Here is a 21,707-nt window from a genome sequence, read left to right as displayed (position 1 = left end):
CGTTCCACCCGGTGGTGGTGGTGGTAGTAGTAGGGGCAACAGTGGTGGTGGTGGTCCAGTCGTTCCACCCGGTGGTGGTGGTGGTAGTAGTAGGGGCAACAGTGGTGGTGGTGGTCCAGTCGTTCCACTCGGTGGTGGTGGTGGTGGTAGTAGGAGCGACGGTGGTGGTAGTGGTGGTCGTCCAGTCGTTCCACTCAGTGGTGGTGGTAGTGGGAGCCTCGGTGGTGGTGGTAGTAGGAGCAACGGTGGTGGTTGTGGTGACAGGAGCAGCGGTGGTGGTCCAGTCAAGCCACGAGCTGCTGGAGTCGTCACGGATGACGAGGGCAGATGCGGAAGTGGCAGCAGCCAAAACGATGGTAGATGATCGGACCATGTTGGCTATATGTGTTATACAAGTCGAAAGGCTTGGGGTATGTAGAGAAGAACGAATGTGTGAAGAGCCTTAGCGAAGGAGCTCTTTTGATGCTTGGCAATAACGAGGGAGCAAAGCGATGGATGCGTGAGAGAAGAAGAATCAAGAGGAGAGGGATGGGAGGCGAGGATTTTGTATATTCTGGGAACTGAGAGTAGCTGGCGCAAAAACATGTTGATCTATTGGAAGTGGAAAAACCTTGCTGAGGAAGCCGTCGGGCGCATTGCATGTCCCGCGCAACGTTACCTGTTCCTGAAAATATGCAGAGGTATGTTGTCATAGTGGGCTGAGATGGAGTAGTATTCGATGGAGCATCCATGACCCAAGACCAGGTAGTAGCAGGTTTTTCGCCCACAATTGCGGGCTGTGAGCCTTGACACGAGGTTCATGGTGGGTGGGGAATCCCAGTCTAGCGCAACATCTCTGCCTCAACTCTATTCGATATTCCTGTCGTGGTCAGTCATGGCAGCCCAGCAGCCTGACCAGGTTGACCAGTGGCCTTACCGTCGATGTGCGATTGGCAGCCTGCCTGCGTATTCGGAAGCTTTCCATGAGACCAAGAACGCCTCGGTGCATGTACGCATATGCGCTGGCCATCAGCACCTACCACATGCTGCCCACGCTTCTATCATATCGATAAATGGATCATTGGAATATAGTGGTTGCATAAGTCGATAAAGCGTTGGGACACCCGCCACACACTGGCCAACATGGAGTCCAAGCTCCAATACTGGCGCCCGGAATAGCAACAATAATACCTAGCACTGTTAGCACACTCGCCTCTCTCGGGAGAACCGGTACCCACCAACGGAGTACTAGTGGATCGAAAAAGTCTATCCTCATTCTGTCAGGGCAAACTGCCATCCAAGCTATAGCCGCCGTGCACTGATGGGGAAATCCTCGGAGAGGGATGTCCAAACGAGGGAAGCTTTTGCCTACTGTCTTGTTGGTCATCCAATACTCCGTAGAAAGCTGTACGGATCATGCAGCAACTATGGAGCTTCCTTCCGAACAGTGGGCTGGGATTTATTGGTGAACAAGGGCTTGCTATTGCTTTGGACGGGCGAAGGATCTCGATGACAACCTACGGCACTAACCAGTGGCAACGATGACGGTTGGTCGTTTGAGTCAGCGGGTGCGCGTGACGATGACCTTGGATCCAGGCGATCCAAGCGGACCAGCCGTTGAGTCAATAGAAGCTCTGGGACAGGCGTGGAAGAAATCTCAAAGGCAAACAGAGCTTGCTGATGCGCTCATGCAGGCAAGCTTGGGTTTCTGCACACCCGTTTTAGCGGGAGGGAAGCTTGGGATCAGGCACTGTCAAGTGGCTTGAACTCTGGAAGAGCATCCTTGGTCTACAGAAAATCGCCGAAGGCCAACTCGATCAGCCTGCAGAGAGAAGCTTGTCTCTGCCTTGGACCCAATGACGATGGCGTTCCTGGTGAGACATTTGGTCCAAGTTGAGACATGCAGCTTTAGCTCCAAAATCCTGCATCCGAGCCAACCACTGGGAGCATTTACGCATCCTTTGTCCTTCGCTCCCAGGTGCTCCCCCGCTGGTTCTGTGTACGGAGTAGTATCGTTCGTGCGCACTCGTGGGAAAGGGTCCTCGTGATCCTCGTGATCCAACCTGGTGGCTGCTTATAACCACTATTATTGACCATCTAGACGCAGCGATGCAAGGTAGATGACATGGTTTGGTAGTGGATGTGGGTGGCCAGTACAGACATACGGAGTACAGCCGACTTTGCAGCCACCCAGGACTTTGCTGGGCTCCAGGTTTTTGCCTCAGTGGTCCACCGAGGATCCGAATCAAGCGAACTATTGAAGGTTAGTCAATAAAAAAACAAACATGGTCGGGAATACTGGGCGTGAGTCAGTGGCGTTTGGATTTCGCCATCGTCATCGAGCCAGCGATTGGCACCACTAGGGCCTGCGATAGGCGTCCTTATCGACAACACTGGCGATCGAGGGACCACCTTATAGGCTTGAAGCCCTCGGATGGCTCCATCATTGGGCATGCTCTCGCCTGGGAGCTGTTGACTACAATTTTTTGATGGTCCAGAGCTGTGGGTGTCTTTTGCTAGTGGTTGCGCTCACTGCTAAACGACTCCACTGTGCGTCTATAAAGCCTGTGTTGCCCATACCAGCTCCACAGGTGGACTTACGAGCTCGCACGGTGTTCCCCGCCATGGAGGGGCTCATCGCTAGGTACCATCGTACCTTCGACCCGGTAGGAAGTACTTGGTACTGCAAGGTAGACATCCTATTGTCATCCGGATCCATTGTGGACTAGGCGACAAGCCAATAATAGCATTCCATGCGATTCTACTACTTCGATCTAAGACACATTATTTTCTCTCGTAAGAGCATTATGGAATGATGGATGCATATGAGCCATAGACAATAATTCCCAATATTCGAACAAGTTGTGGAGGATTTGTGTACTTGGTTCCTAGCACTTGGGGAGGGACACCACAATCCAAGGCACGCCAACAAGGCACAAGCCGACGTCTCGCCAAAACTTGTTCAGGTGATCCTTCCAAGAGTAAAACGACTCGGTTCGGAACCTGCCATGGTATTGGCATTTTGGCATCACACGTGTGCCCGACTGTACGGAGTAGTCCCTTCGGCCTTCGCCTTCACCTGGTCGACCGCCCGGTTTTACTCCACGCCAGATTTGTTTTGTTTTTATCTGTGAAAGTTATCTTTTACCCTTGATCGTCATCACCAGAATCTGATCCACTGTCCCACCCAATACTGTAATTTTGTGACAGCTGGGTGAGATCATTGTAAACAGCTTCGCGCTCGTCCAAGGCTATTAGCCGAAATGTCTCATTTCTGAGATCTAGAAGCTTATGTTGCATTTTCGAGGTACAGGTGAGGGCAGCCACAATATCCAGTCCGTGGCTGTTGTCTTGCGGGCTGGTCTGGAAGAGTCGGCTCGGGAAGCTATCCAGCAGTGGGAACTGGAGACCGGTTTGAAAGCTACGCGGACGTTAGTGTGAAAGATCTCATCCCGGCTCCTCTTCCTCAATGAGGTGATTGTAAAGGCTGCATGACACAATGGAAACCGACAAATCATGGTCAAGGCAAAATAGGTTTTCAACTCACACTTCAACCACACTTTCCTCGTTTAGTCGTCGCCGTAACCGTTCATCCGGTGTAAGGGTCGCAGTCCGGCTACTGGACTCAAGCCTGTCGCGATCGCATTCTATCTGTGCAAACACATGGGATCGTTGTGCCGCCGAACTCTCTTCGACTGCCGGCGAGTAGTGAATGTCTAAGTGCGAAGGTTCCGGAAATGCATCCTGCTGGGCCTCTTGGTTACTTGGATTGGGTGGTGCAGGGCGGTTTCCATTCTGTGGTGAGTTTGGGTTGGGTTGTGTGTTGGTAATGGTCGCCTGAAGCTCGAATAAATTTTGGTTGCCATTAGTGTTTAATGTGTCTTCAAGAAAGCTCAAATTACTTCTCTTGGGAGCTCCAGCGCCGAATCGAGTTGGCAGGGTGATGGATTCAAGGCCTGCACACAGCAATGCAGAAGTTGTCCAGTCTGATCCGTTCCCCAAATGGACATACCCAGGGAGGTGCGATGGAGGAGTAGCAAGTCGTGTAAGCATTGAAGCTTGCTGTCCCATGGAGCATATGGACCTCACCGTGTTGCAAGCTCGCAGCTGTTTCTTTTGCTACCTGCAAGTTAGTCATACTCCCAGGGGAGGGATCTTCTGGACCTTACTCGTGTTACGGTCGACTTATCCTCAATTCCCCAAACCCAAATGCTCGTCTTCCCATACTCATCTCGAAGCGCATCCAAATATCGTCCCGCGAACCCTCCCCATGCATCGTCAATCCCAGAAAATATTTGGAAACCCTGCATATGGTCGGCTTCTTCGACAAATGGTCGAACATCCCGATCAATGAGATCAAATTCTCGATCTAGGTTTTCAAAGAGCTCTTCTCCAGAAGACCACTTTTCAAAAGGCATAAGCTGCGACTGGAGTTCATATTCGTTCAACTGGACGATGGAGCGCGGGTGGAAGTAGACGCGGTTGAAGTCCGACCAATATCTGACATCGGTCTCCTGCAATTGCTGATTGGGGAGACCCAGATCGAGATTTGTCTGATACTGCGATGTCTCGATTATTGGTAGTTGCTGTCGAGTCGTAGACCCATCCCTGTTGGCCTTTAGTCATGCATCGCCTTGAGATGGGGTTTCCTAATTGTGCATACCATGACCCTTGGGCCTCAGCTGGATCTGGTTCTATCTGGTACAAGGCGTTGTACTTGCGTAATGAACCAAATCCACCTTTCAAGTCGTATATCACCGTCCTGGGAGTAAATGTTTCCGAGTTGTCGGCCCCAAGGCCAGCGCGAAAATGGACATCGTGGTCGACAGGAGGCTCTTGATCGTCCGAGTATGTGAAGTAAGATTCCTGTGAGACTAGTTAATTTCACCCGTGATATATAGATGTCTCCCTTGCAATACCTGGGTGTTCCAGAAGTGAGTAGCAAGATAATTACTTCGCTGACCAAACTGGAGTGTGAGGATTTCTCGCATTGTGCCTTGGTCTCATGTCTTAACTGAGCTTGGTGGTTTCGGGCTAGATTGCACTTGTCAATACATTCTTAGGGTACAATACCCCGAAACTGACCATCGACTTGACTTTAGTTGCCCAGCATTGAATGTGAGGACCAGATTCAAAGAAGTATTGCAGCGAAAGAACGATATGGTAGTCAGCCTTTCACGTGATATCGAGCATAATGCCATTCGGGTCTTTGTGCTTCTGCGCTTTTGGTCTCAATATTCCTCTGTTCTATTCCTGCGGCTTGGCAGGAACAAGGCTGACGTAATTGGTTGATTCTCTGTTTCAAAAGTCAAGGGGACAAGTTGTTCTCATCGTTTGATGGTATCAAAACGAAGACGGTGTCATGATTGACTAGACACTGTTGTTCTCTTCACATACTTCCTCGGCCTACTGGTCTTGGGCTACTTTTTAAACCCGCGATGATTGAATTCTTATGAAGCCACGACGTGTCCTACTGACCATTCATACAGTCACCTCTGATTATCAGCTACCATTAGAGTCTCAACCCTCAACCAGAACATCTTGCGGCTTTGTCCCTCGTCTAAAAACCTGTTCCTAGGAATCGAACAACATGACACCTCCAGGACGTCGGAAAACGAGCCTCCTCTCTCTTCTCCCCCTTTTGATCCTCCTATTCCTTACGACTGGCACACATGCTGCCTCCGCTGTTTTGGGCATCGACCTGGGAACCGAGTACTTCAAAGCAGCAATCGCGAAGCCCGGTAGCCCTATAGATATTGTTCTTTCGAAAGACTCAAAAAGAAGAGAAGCCGCCACCCTCGCCTTCAAGCCATCCCGGGCACAGAACAATGACCCCGACGCTTTTCCAGAAAGATTATATGGCGGGGACGCTGTTGCACTCGCTGCACGGTTTCCCTCAGACGTCTACCCAAATCTGAAAACTCTTCTTGGGCTGGACGCATCCTCAAGTCTCGTTCAGGGGTATAGTGCCCGATATCCAGGGCTCAGCATCAAAACAATCCCGCGTGCGGGTGCCGACGCTGTGGGTGGCACGGTTGGATTCAAAAGCAAGAGTTTTTCCAGCAATAAGGATAGTGATAGTCAAGTCTTCATGGTTGAAGAACTATTGGCGATGGAATTCAAAAATGTCCGAGCAAATGCAGAGGCTGCGGTTGTACAGGGCACTTTTGTTACAGACGTGGTAATCACTGTCCCATCCTTCTACACCGCCGAAGAGAGGCGAGCTGTAGAACTGGCAGCTGACCTTGCCGGGTTACGAGTCCTTGGTCTGGTTAGTGATGGCCTAGCAGTTGGCTTGAATTATGCCACACATAGGACATTTGACAGTGTTTCAGATGGTGCCAAGCCTGAACACCATTTGGTTTACGACGTCGGCGCTGGCTCAGCGACAGCGACCGTCCTCAAATTCCAAGGAAGGACGATCAAAGGCCCAGCCAAGCGAAATCAGACCATTCAGGAGGTGATTGTGCTTGGGACTGGCTATGACAGAACTCTTGGCGGCGATTCACTTAACGATCTCATTGTGGATGACATGGTGAATCAATTTTTGGAAAGTCCCAAAATTCAAAAGCTTGGACTAGGAGCGGCAACAATCAAATCGCATGGAAAGACTGCTGCAAGACTCTGGAAAGATGCCGAGCGTATGCGGCAACTACTCAGCGCTAACGCTGTTGCATCTGCAAGCTTCGAAGGCCTGTACGATGATGAGATTAATTTCAAGTACAGCCTGACAAGAGAAAAGTTTGAGGAATTGGCGGCAAGCCATGCCAATCGCATTGAGCCACCAATTCTGGCGGCTCTTGACGCGGCGGGTTTGGGCTTGAACGACCTCGACTCGATCATCTTGCACGGCGGCCTAGTTCGGACGCCTTTTGTGCAGAAAGAGCTCGAAAAGATTGTCGGCGATGCAGCAAAACTCAAATCAAATGTCAATGCAGATGAAGCGGCAGCGATGGGTGCAGGTTTCAAGGCAGCCGCTTTGAGCCCAAGCTTCAGGGTCAAGGACATTCGAGACACCGATATTTCAGGCTCACCAATCACTTTGAAATGGTCATCCGAAGGGAAGGAAAGGTCGCAGAAACTCTTCACCTCGTCTTCTCATATTGGGTCGGAGAAGCAGGTCCCCGTCAAGGCTTTGGATGATTTGACGCTCTCATTTCACCAACTTGTTGGGGAGGAAGAAGTTGGCATTCTTGACGTTGCAGCAACGAATTTGACGAAATCGGTGGCACAATTGAAAGACAAGTACGGATGTGGTGCCGCAAACATCACTACCGTCTTCAACATCCGCTTGAGCACAGTCAACGGCATACCTGAGGTTATCTCAGGGGCTGTCAGCTGCCAAACTGACGGGGGAAAGGCCGGCGGTGTTATTGACAACGTCAAGGGCCTTTTTGGATTCGGTGCGAAGAAGGAGGACGAACAAAAGGTTCTTGAGGATACAGAGACTGAAGATCTTCCTTTAACACCTCTGCCAGTCTCCGACCCGACAAGCTCTGGATCGACTGTGACTCCTTCAACATCCAAGTCTTCTGGCCAGTCGGATTCATCTTCTACCGCATCGAGCAAAGCTTCACAAGCTGCGAAACCCACATCTTCAACAATCTCCATCCCCTTGGCACTCCGAGCTACGACTGTTGGCCTCAATGCACCTCCCTCGGCATCTCTTTCCAAACTGCGCGGAAGACTAGACCAATTCGATGTTTCTGATCGAAACTCGGCACTTCTCGCCGAAGCTCTCAACACCCTGGAAGCCTTTACATATCGCGCGCGAGATTACCTTGACGATGTGAGTTTTATTTCAGCCTCGAGTGAGAAGACTCGGAATGAAATTGAGGCTTTGATTTCAGAAACTTCGGACTGGCTTTACGGCGAAGGCTCCGATGCCAAAATAGGAGAGTTCAAGGCGCGGTTGAAGGCACTCAAAGCACTCGTGGATCCAGTACTCAAACGCACAGACGAAGCCAACAAGCGGCCCAAAGCCGTGAAAGAGCTACAGGCGAAGCTAGAGACCTTGTCAGGAATGGCCAAGAATGTCAAGGAACGCATTGAGCAAGCCGCAGAAAGTGCGGCCTCAATCTCCAGTTCTTTAGCGGAAGCTGCTTCATCTTCAAGCTCTTCGACCACCGTATCATCCGACCCTGCTTCTGAGGACGACCTCGAGGACGACCCTTACCGTACAAGCTCTGCATCGGAACCCAAGGAAACGGCACCTGTAATCATGCCGGTAGAATACTCAGAAGAGGATCTCAAGTCATTGACCAACAAATACGAAAAAGTCAAGTCCTGGCTAGAGGAGAAATTAGCCGCGCAGGAGAAACTAGGTCCCTACGATGATCCGGTGGTCCTGACATCGGACTTGGAAGCAAAAGGAGATGAAGTCCAAAGAGTATCGGCAGATATGGCCATGAAGGCCATCCGGATGAAGCAGCAGAACTCGCAGAAACTAAAGGCTAGTGCCAAGAAGGTCAAGTCTAGCAAGACGAAGAAGAGCAAGTCGTCAACATCGACTGGTAGTGAGACAACAACAAGTTCGGTAGAGAGCTCTGCCACTACCAGCAGCACAACGACTACAACCCAGGTGAGGGACGAATTATAAAGAAACGTCTCATCCATAGCCCATGTCAGGTAGTCGCATGCCTGTCTTTTAGGGCACGGCGCACTCTGTATGACGCTACATCGTCTTGGAATTAAATGAAAGAATAAATCATTTTCGTGTGCTGAAGTCATGTCCTTTTTCCATTTCCACAAGAAGTACAATAACTTAGTCTGTCTACATAAGATGCTGGAGGTACTAACAACTCATTAAGAAACCATCACGTGATTGATAGTATTGTTCCAGACATTTCTGCCCATGACTGTTCCTCATTACCAGGATTATAACCTCTGCGGGATTTCACCTGCTGCATGGACACCTGGTGTTACCTATGACTCCCTCCCAGATGCAAGGGAACCCCGCACGCGGTAGACTCAACAGTCCTCACAATGAGCACCCGGTCTTCACTACTTGATCCAGTTGGTGCCCTCCAGATTTGAGAACGGATATCCCCATTAGCTAGGGGACACAGGATCCATCCAATGATCATTTGTCAAAGCAGGCAGTCGAGCACTGGGATACTCAGAAAGCCACTGTCCACCAATATTGCCACAATCGTCCGGTTCCATGTCTAGACCCTCACCGAGATGCTGCTGATAGGGAATATCCAGTGCGTCGAGGTTCATGTCCGAGTCAGAGACGGGACTGGGCAAACTTGGGATATCGTCAGATTTAATCATTCCTGGGTCTTGAATGACGAAATCCGCTTCCTCTGTTCTCGATGGTCCAAAACTTCGAGTCTTTGATGACGTGTTTTGAGCGCGACGACTCATGCTCCCATACCCTGAGTCGAGAGACGCGGTGGTAGAGTGATTAAGTCTCACTTTCGGTCTCGGTGGGCAAGTGATGCTATCTGCAGGAGTCGTTGTAGATGTGATTTCTGCGGCTGTTGCATTCGACTGCGCATCTTTGACCCCATCGAATGGTTGTGACTGGGGTTTTCTTGTCCTTTTCGGAGATGATTTAAGATTCACCCTTTGGGCGCCCTTCCCTTGACCCACACCATCAAGAGGCTGTAACATAGAATTGCCGCTGCCCATGTCTGTTCCTTGCGTAAACTTCACCAGAGAATTGGTCGAAGCGGAAACGGACCAGAACGGCATTTGGCTCCAGGCATCATTGGCTGGTGAAGCTTGGCATATCCGGTCTGTGTTCTCTCCTGTCGGGACTGCAAGGCCCAGCTCATCACCATGACTCCAGCTGTGACATTCATCACTACACTGATCATCCTCTGGGCCGGCCATGCCAGGCTTGGCAGCTGCACGTCCAAAGTCTGTAATCAGGAAGTGAGGCTGTCGGCCTGTGGGTGCTCTCGCCCGGTGGCTTGATGCAGTAGGCCCATCATGTTTTGTGGAGCTCGATGGGAGTACCGCGTTAAAGTTTTGGTGATCATGAGGCCAAAGGGATGGGTTGTTGGCAATGGTCGTGGTCTCCTTTTCATGTAGAGTCGAAATAGGTAGTGCTGAGAAGGCAGCCGTATGCGGAGAGCCTAATTGCTCGATATTCATCATGTCGCCGGCCCCTAATCCAAACCCATCCCCAGGAGAGGGCGGCGTGGAGGAGTAAGGAGTCAGCGATATGGAGCTACGTCGACCGGAGGTAGAGACAGGGGCCGCACTGTATGAAAAGGCTGGAGAAGGTCCAGTCGTGGGTGTCAGCTGCCTTAGCATATCTTGCATGGTGTCTCGAATGACCTGGCGGACATCCTCGCCGATTGGCGTGGCTTGTTGATCAAGACGGGCCTCAAGTTGATGGCGGAAGTTTTCAAGTGTGTCTCGCCAGTCTGGTGATGTAGGGGTCGGGGCAGCAGGAGTTGCAACATCGTCCTTTTCGGCGTAGGGACTGCTCGGTAATGGCTGGCCTGGAAATAAGATGCCATAAATGGTGAACCACACATCCTCAGAGCTCATTGCAGGTCTTTTGCGGTGGATTTCAATGAACTCTGCGTCACCAAACTTTTCGGGACAGGGGCATTCCGCGAGGGGACAGGCAGTGGGTTCCAACATATGTCGATCCAGGTCATCCTTGTTGTCAAACTTACTCCAACAACGAGGACACTGTAATCGACGACAGTGAACACGATAGAGATGTTGCTTCAGTCTCGACGGATCCTTCCAGAAGCCACTTGCACAGCCCCGATAGTGTTTCTCTTGAAAGTTTGCCTCAGAATACCTTGACTTGTCATATTTGCAATAGGGGCACGCAAACAATTTTTCCGGTGAAAGAGAGGCATCTGGGTCCTGTTTGATCTTCTTGGGAGAACCGGATCCATTTTCTTCTTGTCCATTTTCGTCCTCGTCGTTCGGAGGCGGCACTCCTCTAAGCGAGGATTTTTGATTTGAACTGGACGAAGAATCACGAGTGATGGTGTTGCTTGCCCCACGGGATTTCCGTTTGTTTGCGTGCATCCTAACAGCTGAGCTTGACTCCCAGTCTGGGAATTGAGCACCAACTCCGGTCGCAGCCTCGGGTATCGTTTGGGCTAGAGCGGCCTGTAGTTGCAGATTGAAAGCCTGTTGTCTGGCTGACAATGCTGACTCCTGTTCGCGCAGCGAAGCCTGTTGTTCTCGGAGAGCTGCAGACCGCTCGCGAAGCACAACGTCTCTTTCTCGATACACGACGTCTTGCTCACGACGACGGAGTTCAAGCTCATGCTCTTCGTTATCTTCACGAAGGTCTTTGGTTCGATTGAGTGCTGGCTTCTGGTGTTCGTCTTCTACCATATCAAGATGTGTAGAATATACTCCAGCCGAACTGGAAGCTTCGATAACAGCGTCCGGACCGCTTCGTCTGGAAGCCGATGACTGTCGCACGGCCGATTGTCCTCTGGCGCTCGTAGAGTTTGGTTGCGCCTTCGAAACGCTCCTGACAATCTCTGCAAGGGGATGCCTACAGCTTTCTCCAGCTCGATCGCAAGAATGGCACAACATACGGTCGCCATCATTGCAAATTGAACAATGGTAGTAAACCTGATTCTGGCGGATAGGATTGTCACATTTGTCACAGCGCATGCATCTTGTGGTGGTTCTTCGAGTTGTCTGGAGATTAGGATGTTCTTGATTGTGTGCAGGGGTTGTCCTTGAAGTAGGCTTAGGTATATCATCGACCAAAGTCAACGGTTTGTTGTCCTGTGTTGACGTATCGTCCTGGAATTTGGTATATTGCGGCAGTTCGGCGGGGAGTTCGGCGGGGAGTCCTGCTGTCTCTGCCCGAGGCTGTAAGGAGTTGAAGTACTGTCGCACCTCCTCCTTGTTGGTGCAGTGCTCGAGTGTGGTGGGGACTGAGTTCGACTTTGATCCATGTTTGCCTGAATTTCTGTTACCTTTCTGAAAGGGACGTTTCAGGCTGAGAGAGCGGTTTAGATTCAATTTCTGGACCATGTCCGCCGCAAACATTTTTGCAGTCCTCGGTTTTGTTGGATCTGAGTTGGCGCGGGAAACCCCATGGGTCCTGCGAGCAGCCGCGACCTCGGCGACGAGGAAAGCGCGGCGCTGCTTCTCAGCATCTTTCAAAGCACGAACTCTGTCCTTCTGTTCCTTCTTCAGAGACTTCTTGATCAACTTTTGTTGTCTCGCCTGCTGTTCAAAGGTGGCTGTATGCCATGACTGCCTCCGATGGGGTAGTTCGTAAGTCAAATCGGGGCCGGAGACCAAGGGCCTCCCAATCGCTGATATAGGCGAGTCTCTGTAGAGACTCAAAGCCGCAGCCTCTTGTTGGCGGTGTAACGTTGATAAAGACTCGAAACTTGAAGCTCTGTTGAGAGGTCGTGGGAGGGGTGCAGATAGAAGAGTGTCAGGATGCCCGGCCGAGTGATTAGGATAGCCTAGAGTCTGGGTCTTGTGCAGGACGTCGGGATGGAGGGCAGTGGACGAGTCTCCAAGTTGAGATGGTTGCCATGGAGGGAGATGTTGCTGAACGGGCCTGAAGTCGTCTGCAGATTCGTCATTGATACTGGACCGAGAAGGGACGTCGTGGTGTCGACGGGTTTGGGGACGGTAGGGAAGAGCAGCCATGATGATGGGTTTCGAGTGACAACTGTCGATCTGGGTCTTTGGTTCTCCAATGGACGTCTGTGCGAAATAAATGGGATTTGTCTTAGAGGTGTCAAGCATGCACTGGGACCATTTGCAAGGAAATCAAGACTCGTGACTGAGGCAGCCAGAGTCTGGGTCGTTAAGGGAGCGAGCAATGCTATTTTGATGAATCGTCAGAACTCACAGGTGTTCAATAATGCAGACCAGGCTACGAGTCTTTGCCAGAGGGCCCAGTGACTGTGCCGCGTGGGATTGGGAGGTGGGCGGGTGTTTGGTGTCATGCTGCAGTCATTTGGTTTAGGGCCAAGGGGGTCCTTCAGCCCGCTTATCCACCATCCAACGAGTACTCTGACCAGCTGTCTGGCGGGGGTTGATTGCCCATGATTAGAACTGTCCTGGCGATGGTTGCGGTGCTTTAGGCTGGGAGCGGGGTTATTTTCCGGGCATGACTGTGTCAGGCCTCCCACCGTGGCACAGTAAGTTGCGGTAGGGGGGAAGTGGAGGCACGTACCGAGGGTGCACGTATCACAATACAAAAGCCACGGCGAAGCCACAGCAGCCACACGGAGTCTGCCTTGCCAAGATTGTTGTGGCAGTAGTTCGTCATTGGCAGAAAGGCGATGTTTTTGGCTGCAAAGTAGCGGGTAGTCGAGTACCTAGTGGTTGTACTCGGGATACTCAAGGGTCATCTCCTAGGGGCCCTAGGCGACCGATTCATCCAAGGGGGGGCCGAGGGCCATGTGTAGAGGCGGTAAGAGCCCTGTGAGTCCCTTCGGTCTATGCATGGTCTTAACCGCATGCAAGCCCCCAACCCATTCCTCACACATGCGAGATCTATATCCCTCATTTCCTCTCCCCCTGACGTGCTCAACATTCGCCGAGGCATCTTGCAAGCGGCTAACAATTCGACCAAAAAACATCGACTGGGATTTCACTCTCATGCAGGCATGAGACTATTTTCATCACTATAAGTCCATCCACCCAAATAACTACCCCGAGCAGTCGAAAACGCTCACATTTGTGCAAGCATTCTACTACCATGGCTATGGACGCAGCTGCGAAGCGCTTCTTCGCCACACCCACGTTCGCCGTGGCCGGTGCCAGTCAGGATAAGGCCAAGTTCGGCTATAAAAGTAGGATCGCCATTTATGGCCCCCAAAGTGTCTCTGTTGTTTGTTTTCCAAGCCCGATCTCACCAGTATTTTCTTCATCCAGTCTTTGCGTGGTATCATCAACACTCGCTACCTGTGGTGCCGCTTAATCCATCTCGGCCCTCCATTTCCGTTCCGTCAAAGACTTACGACACAGTCTCCAACGTGGCCTCTCTTTCAAATCCGGCACAGACGGCCTTGTCGATTATTACGCCCCCGCCAGTCACGCGGAAATTGTTGCAGGAGGCCAAAGCAGCAGGTATCAAGGCCGTCTGGTTTCAGCCAGGCAGCTTTGAGGACGAGGATCTGAAGTTCGCCAAGGAGAACTTTGAAAGTGCCGTTGGTGGCTTCGAGGACGGCACTGTCGGTGGGGAAGGCTGGTGTGTCCTAGTGGATGGAGAGAATGCATTGGATGCGGCTGGGAGGAAATGGCAGAGGCAGAAACTGTAGGTGATTACACGCTTGCGCGATTGAATGAACATATGTAAGAGCTGCGTCGACTTCAGCATACTCGGAGTAGTCTCATCTATCCGTCCTTGTCCCTCACTCTCCAACTACTCAGCAACACTCTTTCGATGCCCAAAGGTCATGTTTTGCATCGCATCGCCCTCTTCCACAGTGGCTTCGCCACCATCAATCTTTGCTCCTCTCAACTCTTGCTCGGTGATGGTCTTTATCGGCCCTTCAAACCAGTTCATGGCACCCCACTTGGGAAAGAACCACCCTACCAGGCTGATTATGCTCACGATTCCGATACAGATGGGAGCATAGTTGAGCGTGTTGTGATCAACAGGATACAGTTGAGGCAGTAGTAAAACCACAAAGAGAAACATGATCCAAATCGTCGCAATGATGGACAGTGGGAGAGAAAATTTGCCTAGGTTCCACTTGCCTGGCACAAAATCCTTCCTTCCGACGGTCTGCCGTGCAACGATGGGGATGAGGTAGCTGAAGTTGGTACTGATAGTGGCGGTGGCGGTGATCGCAGAGAAAGCCACGGTAGAGCCAATGACGGCCGTCGTGATCGCCACGCTGGTCACGTAGACCAGCAAAGCAGCATTGACAGCCATCTTGCGAGAAGACAACTTGCGGAAGAACCAACCAAATGGAAGGACGTGGTCGCGTGAGATGGCGTAGGTCACTCGCTGAGCCGAGAGAAAGCAACTCGCCGTGGCACAAGTGCTGTCAACCCAGAGGATCGCTAGGATGGCAACTGCACCATTCTCGCCTATCAATTGAATAAGGTATTCAGCCCAATTGTTTGCATATGTTGCTGCAATTATTCCGTCGAAGTTCTGAATGCAGAAGAGGATGATGATGAGAGTTGGGACGGACAACAGCCACGATGAGACTGCCGATACCCACATTCCTCGGGCGACAACGACGGAGGCTTGTTTGGTTTCCTCAGAAAGATGAGCACTGGCATCATATCCGTAGAAGACCCAAGCACCAAAGAGCACAGAAATAACCCTGTCAAAAGTACTCAGCGCTGCTCTTGAGAAATAACGGCAAAGTCGCAGCAGGGCAAGTTACCAGCAGTAGGCATCTGAGGCCTCCTTTGTCTCTCCCAAGTTGATGCCATTATAAAAAAGCCCAAATACTCCATAGCTGGTGTTGAAATGTTGTTGACTTGCCTTTATTGGGAACCAGGTCCAATAGAGGAAGAACAAGGAGAAGAAGATGAAGATAGCAAAACGAAAGTATAGCCGGAGCAGCCTCGGACTGTAGATGTTGGGGATCATGGCAAAAATGAGGCCGATACTGGTCAGCAGCCAGGAAAACCAGCCTTTGTATAGGACCTCCGTGTCTGGGTACTTTATCTGAAGCGCCGAGATGAGGAAATTGGTTGCTCCTTGTTGAACACCTGGAACGACCGATATCCACCCAGCAAAGTTCCACCACGCAGTCATCCAGCTGAGAAATGGACCATACTTTTCGCCTCCGAGTCTGTAACTCCAGAAATATATGCCACCTGTTGTGGGTAAACTCGCCCCAAGCTCTGCCATCACGAGGCTGACAATACACGAGAAGCCGCCGACCATGGTCCAGTTGGCAAAAGCCGCTTTGGGGCCACCAGTGTACATGACGAACCCAAAGAGAACTGGTATACCTGAGATGAAATTCATCGTGCTGAATGTGGCCGCCCATGAGTGAAAAAATCCAAGGGAGCGAATGAATTCTTGTTTGTAGCCGAGGGTAGCCAGATGGAATTCGTCTTGGGTAAGAATGAGTCCACCGACGGCACCTACTTGGACGGAGGTGGCATCGGATGGAGGATCAGAGGGTGGTTTGCCGTCCGAAGCGGTTGGGACTTTCTCGATGGGTGACGCCATGGCTGCGAGACGTCGAACAAGGTCAAGGTTGGCAATGAGCGAGAAAGGCAGGGAAACAAACACGTTAGCTAACCTTTCAGTAGGGACGTAGCCATATAGATATACATCCTGGTATGCACATCAAGTCCCAGCCCACTTGGGTTAGGGTCGCTTCACTTACCTGAAACAACCTACCACTGGACCGCAGACAACAGCGGAGTTTTGCGCTTGAGAGAAGTCGTTGGTCGAGGTCCATTCGAGATAGGGTTCGACAAGAAGTTGGCCTTGACTCGAACAAGCTCCTTATCAGCGAGGGTGATCCTTGTCCACAGTCTGCTCGCTTAGTGGCTGCTGAGTGAGAAGATCTGCTGGGCGGAGAGAAGAGGTGGGAGACCATGACAGAAGGACGAGAGGAGGGACTTTGGCTAGGCTTTGTTTAGAAGGTCTGCCGAAGCATGCTAACCCAATAAGCAGCGTTATTCCCTGCTCCTGCCTGCCATAGTAAAGCTTACGAGCACATACTCCGTATATCGACGGAAGGCAAGGACTCGTACTCGCCCGGCCTGGTGTTGGCATGCCTGGAGAATAAGAGCATCGATAGCTCCGCTTTCATGGTGGCACTTTCAGTAGCTTCCCCTCTTCGCTCCAGCTAAGGCGAGCCCTAAAAAGCCTTATCAAGCTTGGACAATTAGCGCCTCGAAGCGGGACCCTGACTACCAACTGCGTGTGTAGAACCTCGGGGCATGTACCGCAATTCGTCTATAACTCTGCCTTTCTTCAAGATAACGGACTTGTTAGACTTTCAGATCTTGATTAACCCTACCAGAGAACCACGATAGGAGTACATTTCCCGTCAGCGGTTTCACCTATTTCGGGATATCCGAGTCGTTGTATCAGGTGCAGCGTCCCTCCACGCACAATCACCCGCGCGGAACTCTCGCTGGTGAGAGCGCCCTGGCTACCACGTGGAGCCGAGCATGTTTGAAAAGTTACATTATTTGATTCAGCCCAAGCTAGCCTCCGTACAATTCTCATACTAACGGTGAGGGTCATAAGATTTACAGCCTGAAGTCCTGGAGCAAAATGTTGCAGCGAGGTTAACTCAGTGACAGTTTGACTTGGCGACCGAATTAAGGTTTACCAAGCTTTTGAAGGAGCCTGCTTAAGGACGGCAGGCGCCGATGATGAACCCGAGCATCCAGAGGATCGAGGGCCTTCTTTGATGACTCTCATGGGCAGCGCAATGACGAATACCCATGAACCATCGCTGGTCTCTACAAACGCTCTTTTGGCCAACGACGATGGCGATTTGCGGTGATGACGTCTAAAATCCTGCCCTAGGTAGGATGCGCCGCTTAAAGATCTAATATCTGTGACAGGGCACGTGCTCTAGGGCGATGTTACTACGACCTCACAGCCCTGGTGAGTCGCGCTAATCACGGAGATATGAGAAGGGCTGCCGTAGCGATGACGCAGAAAGAAATAGACACTCGGAAAACATAGCACCATACTCACTTGACGATTCGATTCATAATCCCAGTGGCATCTACTAATGCCTATATGCATATCTCAAAGCAGCTACTTGCTACTTGATAGAAATATTCACTGTTTGTGTTCACAGGCGGCCGTCAGGAGCCAAAGGTGAGCTATTACGAAGACGTGCCGTGGTCAGCCAGCACTATGGTCCTGGTATTTGAGCGAGATCGTCGATCATGGTCGCTGAAATCCGGTGTGGTGCTGGAAGGCCTTCCTTGCAACCACTCTCCCAGGCAGCAAAGATATTCTCCGGAGCCAAACTCTGCTCATGGCAGACAACTTCTGAGCAAGGCATACACAATCAGTGTAGCGCGTCAAATTGGGGCACGGTATTGTCCGTTGTAGTCCGATTGGCGCAACTCAAGGCCTTGGAGGGAGAACTTCTAGAATATCGCTTTGTCAGGCGCGGCCAACGCGGAGCACATCCACTTTGATCTCACGCGCTGATGCATGTCGTGTCGTTTCGTATCGTACCTGGTGGCAAAGCGGGATCTCTGCCTCATCCACGAATCCGCCTCAGGGTGGATGCTATCTTGTCAAGGTGGACATGTGGTCGTCGTGACTTGATGCTTGTTTCTGACGCCGAGTGTCTATACAGATCGATTTCCTTGTTCTGCCACACGGCCCATTTTTCTTGTTGTAGTCGCATTTGTTTGGTGATTTTGTCGTGCATCTCGGAGCAAGCACTTGTAGATGAGGCTTTGGATGATGTGGAGGATGAATGGGGCCGCTGGGTTCGGGTAGTGTTATGAGTAGTCGGTGATGACATTTCTGGTCTTGTCGAAATGATCAGGTCTGAGGAAGATATCTGGTGGTTTGACGGAATGTGAATTGGAAGGGAGGCATCAGAACGTCAAGTCAGGAGGAGATATTGCTCTATATCGTGCAATTTGCATGCATTTGGATTGTCCTGTGTGGCATCGGATGGCTGATTGCGTGACATTTCTGGCAAACCTCCGACTTACCACGATATGACTGACCTACCTGTTTTGTTCGTCCTATCCGAAACGCACTGCGGCAAAATAACTTAGCCGCCTTTGTTGCGTTGCAAATCTACAGTAGCAGGGATCAATCATACATAATGATGGCCGGGGTTCGGCACAGCCGCCTTCTGGTAAGGTACCCGTCAACATCATCGTCCACGGAGGCTTGGATTTGTTTGATTTCAAAGATGCTGGAGCGGCTGGATGACATAATGAGGGATGGAACAATTTTGACGCGGCCACGCGAGAAAAGATCTGGAGGAGTCCGCACGAAGAAGGCCACAAGGGCCTTGTATGGTGTGGGCTTGAACAAGCAAACTGCCCGCAACTTCGGGGTTTAGGGCGCTACGGGCCTAGAGCTTCAGCCGGAGTTGCCCCTCGGCCCTTGGCGACGCGGCAGACTTGTCAGCCTCAGGTATCTACCGGTGCTGCCGGTTTGTAACCAAGAGCCCGATGCAGCTCCTCTGAGAGATATCCAGTCCGGGGTCTTGTGCGGTTACCACAGACCGGCCGAAGTATGAGGGAATTGTGAATTTCGATGCATCGAAGTCTGCCAACATACAATGTCCATATCTCCTCGGTGGTCCTGGATACTGCATATGCTTCACTTAGTCCCACAAGTCTTATCTGTTGCAAACCTCGTGTGGTGGCATGCTTAGCACTAGGCAAGTTAAAGAAAGAAAGGTGCTGGAGGAATGATATCTGACATGGTCCCTGACATTCACCTGAGATCTCAGATCTGACAAAGTTCCAAGTTCAATTTTTTTTTTGAATGGGGCCAGAATAGAAGGAACAAGCTCACAGGCTCCCGAGTAGCGATGAATGTAACTCGCGTCGTTCATTGATAGAGGTTCCCGCCTATATTTTTAACTTATAAGCATGGTTTGTTATGGGGGAAGGCGCATCCGGCTAAAATATGGTTGCTGGGTGACGGCCTTTGCCTGCACGAAATAGTTGGGCTAGCAGATTCCCCGATTAAGGGGCAACCTTGGGATTCCCAAACGACTCAAGTGTCAACACAGATGCAGCATCTCACTCAAGGAGAAACTCCATTAGACTGAAATCCCAACCTGATTCTCTCCATACTTACCACCTCACTCTCACCTCGAAAACTCCGACATTTGACAACCACAAGACGTTTTCCTGGGTCACCAGTCACGATCCTGTCTATCAAACAAATATGGTGAGTCAACGCTGATTCTCATTCGTCCACGCCCCTCTCGTGCTCGGGAACTAGGCGCCTGGCTCAAGGGGAGGAGACGCCAAATGGCAACAGCAACAATGCAATAATGGGCAAGAGCGAAGAGGGTAGTGAGGGTGCACCCGACAAGTACAAACTCTGAATCATCCAATTCTGCCTCCCTCGAGCAGCCCTGAGCTTTGTTATTTTCCGCTGTACCGCGCCCACCAACCCCAGCCAACACAGCGCAGCCGTGGTTCTGGGCCTGACACCATCACGATCGTCAGCAACAAACAAACTCCTGCCGCTTGCCCTTCACCTGACCATCGTTCTTCCATCTCTCACCATTCACCCTCTACCAACTCCATCCATTTTTTTCTTTCAACCCCTCCATTTCCGACATACATCGTCGCATTCTCACCTTGACCATGGCTAATGTCCACAATTCTCAGACGTCCACAAATTACAAGGAAGCCTTCTCCCTGTATGACAAACGAGGCACCGGCCGCGTCGCCCTCGATTCCCTTGGTGACCTCCTGCGCGCCTGCGGACAAAACCCTACCCTGGCCGAGATCAGAGACTTGGAAAAGACAGTCGGAGGTGATTGTAAGATTCATCCACACCAGCAGACACCTTTAATGGCAGTTACACTGACCCTGCACTAGTTGATTTTGATTCATTCAGCAAAGTCCTTAATCGACCGGGCGGCTTCCGAGACCCTGGCGAACCCGAAGAATACTGTCGTGGCTTTCAGGTGTTTGACAAGGATATGACGGGCTTCATAGGGGTCGGACAGCTGAGATACATCTTGACCAATCTGGGTGAAAAGATGAGTGACGAGGAGGTGGACGAGCTCTTGAAAGCTGTCGACACAAGCAGTGGGGAGATCAACTACATGGACTTGGTGCGAACTGTCATTGCCAATTGACATGGCATTTTTGACGTCGATTCGCCAACATGCACGACGTTGTTACGAGAATATGGGTTTGTTGGGTCAACAGCATTGCGGGCTGCTTTCTGGGTCGAATTCGATCAGTTTCGGCGTACACAAGTATGATTGATAGGGCAGCATGCACATGCTCATTGCAGAACAATCACATTTGATTTCCACCGGAGTCAGCACCGAGAACGTCGCATGATGGATTCTCGTCTGAGTTGTTATACTGTCTGTCCCGCCCACGGAGGCATTTCAGGTCTTTCTCCCTTGATCATCTTTTCCGTCCCAATCAGTCCTCCTGGTAGTAGATAGATTGGCCTTGAAACCGGCTGGCTGGTCTCAAAATGTGACTCGTCCAATTGATACCCCAATACTAGTTTGCAACGCGAGCATCGAAACATAATTCGCTTCTCAAATCCATCTTCCCTTCGTATGATGACTGCTTTGCGGTCTGGTACCACATTAGACATGACTGAGTCGACGCCTGTATGTCCATCTGTATCAACAAAATCCGAGGTCGACAGGTGTGCTCCGAGTGGAAGAATCAGAGCACCATCTTGCACTGGTTCAGCCCTTGATGATAATTCATCCAGGTTGTGAGATGTGGTAAGAATTAGAGTACTGCACAGACAATGATATGTTTGGAGTTGGCCATGAAGAGCCGATATTGATGAGGCTGCATGTTTATCTGGCTCATTCATGTTGCAGAGATTTGGTCGAGTCGGTGCTGTGATTAAGGCGTGCGGAAAGACTGGACTTGTCTACTCCGTAAGTAGGTAGTCGTGAAATACTCCGTAGACATGAATTTCCAGGGCACAGGCCTCGCCTGGAAGTGTATTAATGTATCCCCATAAGGCTGAAGCAGTCCCCTAAATTAGGACATGTGCTGCATGCCTCAAGGCCCCTGTAGGGCTGCCTTTTTTCTTTATGCAGCCCCTCAGAGCGGGGACAGCAGCCAGGCACAATGTTGCCTGCGTCGTCACGCCAATCACTCCCGCT

At 51.1% G+C, this 21,707-nt stretch overlaps 7 protein-coding genes across 10 annotated transcripts; 3 read left to right on the top strand and 4 right to left on the bottom strand.

The window, feature by feature from the left end:
• Window positions 1-2,746: 2,746 nt before the first annotated feature.
• PV10_06964 lies at window positions 2,747-5,087 on the bottom strand. Of its 3 annotated transcripts, XM_016371818.1 has the most exons (6): window positions 5,065-5,081; window positions 4,899-5,013; window positions 4,643-4,845; window positions 4,149-4,587; window positions 3,527-4,098; window positions 2,747-3,400 (listed from the first exon to the last, which is right to left on the bottom strand). In XM_016371818.1, the coding sequence occupies exons 2-6, from the start codon at window positions 4,968-4,970 to the stop codon at window positions 3,124-3,126; spliced, it is 1,563 nt and encodes a 520-aa protein (XP_016221150.1). In that variant the 5' UTR covers window positions 4,971-5,013; window positions 5,065-5,081; the 3' UTR covers window positions 2,747-3,123. The 3 variants fall into 3 exon arrangements, with proteins under 3 accessions (XP_016221150.1, XP_016221149.1, XP_016221151.1); XM_016371817.1 differs by having other exon boundaries at window positions 4,899-5,087; XM_016371819.1 differs by having other exon boundaries at window positions 2,747-4,098; window positions 4,899-5,087.
• Window positions 5,088-5,323: 236 nt separating this feature from the next.
• On the top strand, window positions 5,324-8,694 carry PV10_06963 (uncharacterized protein). The gene has a single exon (XM_016371816.1). The coding sequence runs from the start codon at window positions 5,570-5,572 to the stop codon at window positions 8,576-8,578; it is 3,009 nt and encodes a 1,002-aa protein (XP_016221148.1). The 5' UTR covers window positions 5,324-5,569; the 3' UTR covers window positions 8,579-8,694.
• A 2-nt stretch (window positions 8,695-8,696) lies between these two features.
• Window positions 8,697-12,824, bottom strand: PV10_06962 (uncharacterized protein). Its single transcript, XM_016371815.1, has one exon. It carries the CDS (start codon window positions 12,685-12,687, stop codon window positions 9,031-9,033), a length of 3,657 nt encoding a protein of 1,218 aa, XP_016221147.1. The 5' UTR covers window positions 12,688-12,824; the 3' UTR covers window positions 8,697-9,030.
• A 613-nt stretch (window positions 12,825-13,437) lies between these two features.
• PV10_06961 (uncharacterized protein) lies at window positions 13,438-14,345 on the top strand. Its single transcript, XM_016371814.1, has 2 exons — window positions 13,438-13,742; window positions 13,825-14,345. Exons 1-2 carry the CDS (start codon window positions 13,649-13,651, stop codon window positions 14,208-14,210), a joined length of 480 nt encoding a protein of 159 aa, XP_016221146.1. The 5' UTR covers window positions 13,438-13,648; the 3' UTR covers window positions 14,211-14,345.
• On the bottom strand, window positions 14,315-16,218 carry PV10_06960 (uncharacterized protein; the record flags this gene model as incomplete). The annotated part of the gene is made up of 2 exons (XM_016371813.1): window positions 15,294-16,218; window positions 14,315-15,230 (listed from the first exon to the last, which is right to left on the bottom strand). The coding sequence occupies exons 1-2, from the start codon at window positions 16,091-16,093 to the stop codon at window positions 14,315-14,317; spliced, it is 1,716 nt and encodes a 571-aa protein (XP_016221145.1). The 5' UTR covers window positions 16,094-16,218.
• Window positions 16,219-19,211: 2,993 nt separating this feature from the next.
• On the top strand, window positions 19,212-21,089 carry PV10_06959. 2 transcript variants are annotated; one of them, XM_016371812.1, is made up of 3 exons: window positions 19,212-19,774; window positions 20,224-20,377; window positions 20,437-21,089. In XM_016371812.1, exons 1-3 carry the CDS (start codon window positions 19,772-19,774, stop codon window positions 20,697-20,699), a joined length of 420 nt encoding a protein of 139 aa, XP_016221144.1. In that variant the 5' UTR covers window positions 19,212-19,771; the 3' UTR covers window positions 20,700-21,089. The 2 variants fall into 2 exon arrangements, with proteins under 2 accessions (XP_016221144.1, XP_016221143.1); XM_016371811.1 differs by having other exon boundaries at window positions 19,212-20,377.
• PV10_06958 (uncharacterized protein) lies at window positions 20,756-21,528 on the bottom strand. The gene has a single exon (XM_016371810.1). It carries the CDS (start codon window positions 21,407-21,409, stop codon window positions 20,930-20,932), a length of 480 nt encoding a protein of 159 aa, XP_016221142.1. The 5' UTR covers window positions 21,410-21,528; the 3' UTR covers window positions 20,756-20,929.
• Between the last annotated feature and the right edge of the window lie 179 nt (window positions 21,529-21,707).

This window comes from Exophiala mesophila (assembly GCF_000836275.1).
Source record: "Exophiala mesophila strain CBS 40295 unplaced genomic scaffold supercont1.5, whole genome shotgun sequence".
Taxonomy (NCBI): Eukaryota; Fungi; Ascomycota; class Eurotiomycetes; order Chaetothyriales; family Herpotrichiellaceae; genus Exophiala; species Exophiala mesophila.
Note: the sequence above shows the minus strand (reverse complement) of the source record. Positions and strands in the feature narration are given on the sequence as shown.